This window comes from Pyxicephalus adspersus, chromosome 6, assembly GCF_032062135.1.
Source record: "Pyxicephalus adspersus chromosome 6, UCB_Pads_2.0, whole genome shotgun sequence".
NCBI lineage: Eukaryota > Metazoa > Chordata > Amphibia > Anura > Pyxicephalidae > Pyxicephalus > Pyxicephalus adspersus.
Window position 1 is genome coordinate 108,236,672 of NC_092863.1, and position 6,518 is coordinate 108,243,189.

Consider the following 6,518-nt stretch of genomic DNA (forward strand, 5'->3'; position numbering starts at 1 on the left):
GATGGAGGTGATGGCCGTGGATAGAGGTCATGGTGGTGGATGGAGGTCATGCTGGTGGATGGAGGTGATGGCAGTGGATGGAGGTCATGGTGGTGGATGGAGGTGATGGCCGTGGATAGAGGTCATGGTGGTGGATGGAGGAGATGGAGGTCATGGTGGTGGATGGAGGTCATGGTGGTGGATGGAGGTGATGGCAGTGGATGGAGGTCATGGTGGTGGATGGAGGAGATGGAGGTCATGGTGGTGGATGGAGGTCATGGTGGTGGATGGAGGTAGATGGAGGTCGTGTTGGTAGATGGAGGTTATATTCTGAGACTTATAGGACAAAGGAAACAGTTCACAGACTGCAGGTTCCATGTGGGAGACCCCCCGGTTCTGGGACAAGTCTACAGGCCAGACATTGATTATTCTGGCGCTGAATGAACAGGTAGGATGGAAATGTCTATGAAGGAGGTTGGTGATGGGAGTGAACAAATCACCTGAAGAGTCTAATCATGAATCTCACCTTAATAGTGATCTTTCCCTCATCTTTGGTGATGGCCGTGGATAGAGGTCATGGTGGTGGATGGAGGTCATGCTGGTGGATGGAGGTCATGGTGGTGGATGGAGGTGATGGCCGTGGATAGAGGTCATGGTGGTGGATGGAGGTCATGGTGGTGGATGGAGGAGATGGAGGTCATGGTGGTGGATGGAGGAGATGGAGGTCGTGTTGGTAGATGGAGGTTATATTCTGAGACTTATAGGACAAAGGAAACAGTTCACAGACTGCAGGTTCCACGTGGGAGACCCCCCGGTTCTGGGACAAGTCTACAGGCCAGACATTGAATTTTCTGGCGCTGAATGAACAGGTAGGATGGGGATGTCTATGAAGGAGGTTGGTGATGGGAGTGAACAAATCACCTGAAGAGTCTAATCATGAATCTCACCTTAATAGTGATCTTTCCCTCATCTTTGGGTAGATGGGCGGCCAGGAACCAGTCTCCTGGAAGAGGACTTGTGACATTGAACACCCCAGTGGTTCTGTTTGGTAGGGTCCAGGTGAGAGTCAGCGTGAATGACCCTGGCACCGCTGTGTCTCGGGGAAAGTGAGCATTTAAAGGATTAATAACCGGGGGTGCTCCAGGCCGGAAGTATCTGCAGAGGGAGCAGAGTGACAACATCTGTCTACAGAAGAATTCTGAACATGACTGAGCTGCCATACAATGAATCCAACATTCACCGATATTCATGGACATTCCTTCCCACCTGGATTCACGTGTTTTGTGATCAGGTCAAGCCTGAGAACACCCCGACATTACAACATATGTGACAAATCTTATAACCAACCTTATTATATTATTAAACATTTTAGGGGTCGAATTCAGGGAGGGTGGGAATCCCTGATAATGGGGCCTGGTAGGGATTGGCGGCTGGTTGATTGGCGGTATAACTCCGGGTCTACCATTTGATAACATTTAATAAAATGTATAAGTAGGATGGGAATACCGATGTGTCTCCCAGTAGAGTTCCCCCATTTGTACATTTTACCCATCAGCCCCCATGACATACACTGTGACACTGCGGTCCGGACAATTATCACCGAAGGTTCCGCCCTGCTCCTTGAAGGTGATGAGATTCCACACCGCGATAACCGTATCCTCCGGAATGTGGAAGTGGAAAAGTTCAATGCTGCCCACCGAGCGGTACGGGTTCAACTTCCGGGGAGTCCGAGTGAAATAATCCGTGACAAAAAGACCAACTGCACAGGAAGAGGAGCAAAGAACGAATCAATAATGTACAGGAAATAAACCGATACACACAACATTCACACACCAGATCCGCACCTTATAATCACCAACGTACGGGTCTTACAATGGTGGGGATGAGGGGTCCTCATAATGGGCACAGTAGGTGTACAGACCCAGGAACTTAGTATAGGGATGGTGGGGATGAGGGGTCCTCATAGTGGGCACAGTGGGTGTACAGACCCCGGAACTTAGTATAGGGATGGTGGGTATGGAGGGTCCTCATAATGGGCACAGTAGGCACACAGACCCAGGAACTTAGTATAGGCATGGTGGGGATGGAGGGTCCTCATAGTGGGCACAGTGGGTGTACAGACCCCGGAACTTAGTATAGGGATGGTGGGTATGGAGGGTCCTCATAATGGGCACAGTGGGTGTACAGACCCAGGAACTCGGTACAACAGTGACGGTTACCCTCATATTTGCACAGCAGGATCTGGCCTCAGCTGGGGTCAGGAGCCCACTATTAGTTTTAGGATTCACCAATCCAATAGTAAGTCCTCCTGTGTAGGTTTTGCTCTTCTTGGACCTGACACCATTCATGACATCCACAATTGTTCTGCGTTTTGTCTCCTCCATAGGTTCATCCTCTCACTTCACTGGCATGCAGTTTGTCACCACTTTCATGGAAATTCCATCACCATTAGGCTGCCAGTTGGAGCTCATCCTGCATGGGATTGACTGTTGTGCTGCAGGCAATGTGACAATAAGAGGAACTAGCTTTGTGCAGAGCTTTACCCTCCAGAAGGGTGAAGTAGTGAACCTCATTCTTCCTAGCAGTGCCATGCTGAATGGCAGCTCTGTCTCCCCCTCAGGGGTCATTGTCATTCTATCCAATAGCAGTATATCTGTTATATCCAAGGTCTTGGGGACTGGTGACTATGACTGGTCATACGTCTACCCAGTGGATCTCCTGGACAAGCAATACTACATCATCACACCCAACTCGGCCTTTCCACTCAATGCCCAGTTTGCCATTGTAAGCTTGGACAAGGCAACTTCTGTGACAGCGACTATAAATGGTGGCTCTTTCACATTTCAGGGGAGGTCCTGGACATCTGGCAGTTCAATCAGTTTCCAACTTTTGCCCTTCCAAGGTGCCCAGTTCCAGCTGCTTGGTGGTGACCTTTCAGGATCCTACATACAAGCCACTGAACCTATCGCTGTGCTGAGTGGCCACCAAAGTTACCGTAAATATCCAACCTACAGCTATGGCTATACCTTTGAGCAGCTGCTCCCCGTTAGTAGTTGGGGGAGAACATTTGTGGTGCCCCCACTGTCTATCCAGCCACGGAAGAATGATGAAATTTGGGTGATGGCTTCTCAAGGCACAAATGTGAAAGTGTACAATGAATCTGTGGAGGTGGGCTCCGCTAGTCTTTCACGAGGTGGACTATTTGTCCAACCAATCAGCGCAAGTGGTCTGTGGATTAATGCTGACCATGATGTGATGGTCATGTATGTGTGTTCTGGAAGTCCAAATATCACATCCTTAAAGCCCTTCATGTCCATTGTGTTGGCTGTGTACAACCTAGAGACCTCCCAGGTGCTCCATGCTCCCTCCAACCTTATAACCAACCTCCTTATGGTGACTGTGAGTGACCAAATGGCTGGGATAGCGGTGGATGGAATCCTATTTCCAACAAATGTTACCTGGAATGACAACACATTCAAGACACTGAAATACTCCTGGGTGGAGGTCACCATCTCCCCGAACTCTCACTATATTCAACAACTGTGGAACAAAGATATCTGGGTCATGTCCTACAGCTTTCCAGGTAAGTCTTTTATTCTATTTTTATAACTGACGAGGTGCTCATTTACCTGCACAGTATGTCAACCATACAGTCAATGGGTACTCCGAGTATTCCGAACTTTGATGGCCCCGTTCATCGAACCGGGTTACGCCCCTGGCAGAACCAAAACAATCAGTACTGTCCTGGTAAATTTTAGGAATGTCGGGAGTCATAAAATGACGGCCAAATAGTGAGTAGCAAATCTTAAGAACCCTAAAATATTGGATTTGTCTAAATATATTGATATAGATGTGTCCAACCTGCAGCAAGTCCCACAACTCCACAATCATCAATGTTTAGATGCGTCTCAGGCCAATGAAGAAGTTCTGAAATAATGAAATTCTGAGACAATGTTATACTGGGAGAGACAGAACCTCTAGGGGGCGCTATGGCTTGCACAGGATTGGTGTGAGCCCTGAGAAGGGCCAAGGCGCAGAGTCTGAGCAGTAACCAGGTCTTCTCCAGAGCCTCTAGTGGTGAGGATGTTGCCCTGCTGGGTACTGCCAGATTGCGGCCCTTGGGCACACCAGAGTGGGCAGGAAGTTACACGGTACCAAAATCACAAAAAATGCCAAGAAGGGCCGGGGGTCAAATACAATGGATCCAGGAGACAGACACCTGTGAGACAGGGGGCACTGCGGGCACAGGGAACAAGGGTATATTCACAGACGGAGAAGAACCCTGGAACAGCACAAGGGAATGGGCTGGAAACAACAGACTGGGCAACAAGGGGTTAACACATGAGCTGGACAGAGGAATCAATTAAACAACAGGTGTACAGGAACTGCTCAGCAGAGCTAGGGGTTGTACTAACAGAGTGCTGTTTAAGCTAGCTAATTAGCCTATTTCCTGATTGGCTGGTGGGATGGGCGAAACTGATCAAACTTGGAAGCGTTGGCAGGCCCAGAGTCAGGACTCCCTGCTTTAGTGGGGAGGAGGTAAGTGTAGCACAGTTTAGTTTCTGGTGATGTCCCATTGCCATTTGTTGTTGCTGAGTAGTCAGGGCTGGCATTGGGGGCGGTGGGCACATGGGGCAATCCAAAAGAAGCTGCAGCCTGGCAGAAGATGATCAGGTAGAGCAGAAAAAAGAAAAAATCCCAATACCATTTATTTGCAGAGGTTTTAGTAAATGAATCTTGTATTGGATTTTGTTCTGATCTGGGATTTTCTGCTTGGCACAGGTAATGTGATGTCACTGCCCAGCGTCGGGAACTCCCTCCTCTCCTTCAACTTCTATGGCGGTGCCTTGGACTGTGACTGCCAGAACCAGCAAAACTCCAATCAATATAAGACATCTGTTTTCACCCGAAGTCTCAGCACCCCGACCTGCAGAAGTGAGAGAAATTCCCACTTATATCAATACCAAGCGTTCTTCCAAGGTGGCAGAGTGCAGGCTATTGGGGGGAAATATCTTCTCTATGGCTTGGTGTCACCTTCCTGATCAGAACCAGGCCCAGACACCTAAGCTAGGTACCAGCTATGCCAATCACCCCTTCCAGGGTACCAGTGTCAGTCTTACCCACACTCATATTACCCATCCTTCCTGCCCTTCATCGGAGTTATTGCCCATCACACCCCCCGTCTGAGATGGATAGTAAACAGGTGAGGACATATTTGCCCCCAGCAGCCCCTCAGCACCAGTCATGGTCCCAGTGTGGGTAATCTGGCTCTGATCCTGGGTAACGCCATTGGTATTTCATTCATCCCATAGGTCAGGTTTGTGTCTGGTTTATCCTGGTGAACGGGCCCCGTGCTGAACACCACTTACCTACCATATGTCAGAATACTACTAGAGGGTGGGAGAAGACTTCTGGCAGGTGGTGGGAGATGATCAGTGGGTGGAAATTAAGTGAATGTCGTCTTCCTCCTGCAGATGATGAAGTACCTGACATCTTCATGGTACCCATAGCCCTCAGCTGGTGGGACGCCCTGCGCTACTGCCGCCAACACTTCACCGACCTGTTCAGTGTGCCAGACGGCACCATCCAGAACCTGATGGCCACCACCATGGAGCAGGCCGGATTCACCGATACAGAAATGTGGATTGGGCTTCGTAGACACAAAGTGTGGGGGTACCTGTACTGGACGGATGGGGAACCCCCCAATTATCTCAACTGGGGGGACGGCGAGCCCAACGACCCCCAGAACAACATGTGCACCCTCATATCACTCAACAAGAACTTCACCTGGAATGCCAAGTGCTGCTCCACCAAACTCCGCTTTATCTGTTACTAACACCCCTCCGGCTCCCCTTTTAGTGTTTTCGTTTAGATAATTGTGTATGAGGGGTGATGATTTTCATAGATTTTAGTAGAATGGTGAATAAACATGATTTATGGGGAAGTTCCTTTTTCTGGGGGCTCTTCTGGGGTTGGGATCCTCCTTTATATTTTCTACTTGGTTATATCTGAATAAAAGCGGATGAACCAAAAATGTCAGCTGTGTGCTCCTCTCCTCCCCCTGCACACTCATAGACTGAGCAGTACCCAATCACAGCCAGCAGGTGGTGACAGAGCACCCTTCAGACACATCCCATTATTATTATCAATAAACAGGATTTATATAGCACCAACATATTCGCAGTGCTGTACATCTCATCACACACTGATCATTATTAATATTGGTTATTATTATCATTGTTATAGTGATTAATATTCTATAAAACAATAATCAGAGGCTGCAGCCGGTATCATACATAGCACAGGACTGCTGGTCCTGCATTGTGTGCCATGATGAGGCTTTGGGTGAGGGGACACATCAATGACCCCGGTGAGGATACCCCTTGCTTACACATCGGCCCCTACATTTACCTGCTACAGCTGATTTGGTCAGATTAGAGCTACAACTACTCACCCTGTGGGCAGTAACATGACCTGGGCCCCAGCTTCCCTGCTTTGTTCCTGTATGAGCGGTGTCACCCCATACACCGCCCTGTGAT

The 6,518-nt window shown here is 48.9% G+C and overlaps 2 protein-coding genes across 2 annotated transcripts in view; one reads left to right on the top strand and one right to left on the bottom strand.

Annotated features, from left to right (window-relative positions):
* TMEM8B (transmembrane protein 8B) overlaps window positions 1–1,739 on the bottom strand; it is a gene marked incomplete at its 5' end in the record, with an annotated part of 11,627 nt that extends 9,888 nt beyond the window's left edge. Inside the window, 2 exon segments of the mRNA XM_072413645.1 lie at window positions 927–1,134; window positions 1,549–1,739. Of these exon segments, the coding sequence (XP_072269746.1) occupies window positions 927–1,134; window positions 1,549–1,739 (399 nt within the window).
* Window positions 1,740–2,363: 624 nt separating this feature from the next.
* Window positions 2,364–6,006, top strand: LOC140332374 (IgGFc-binding protein-like; the record flags this gene model as incomplete). Its single annotated transcript, XM_072413646.1, is given in 3 exon segments — window positions 2,364–3,562; window positions 4,762–4,914; window positions 5,454–6,006. Coding segments are annotated over 3 exon segments (1,714 nt in total), but the record flags the coding sequence as incomplete, so codon positions are not given.
* Between the last annotated feature and the right edge of the window lie 512 nt (window positions 6,007–6,518).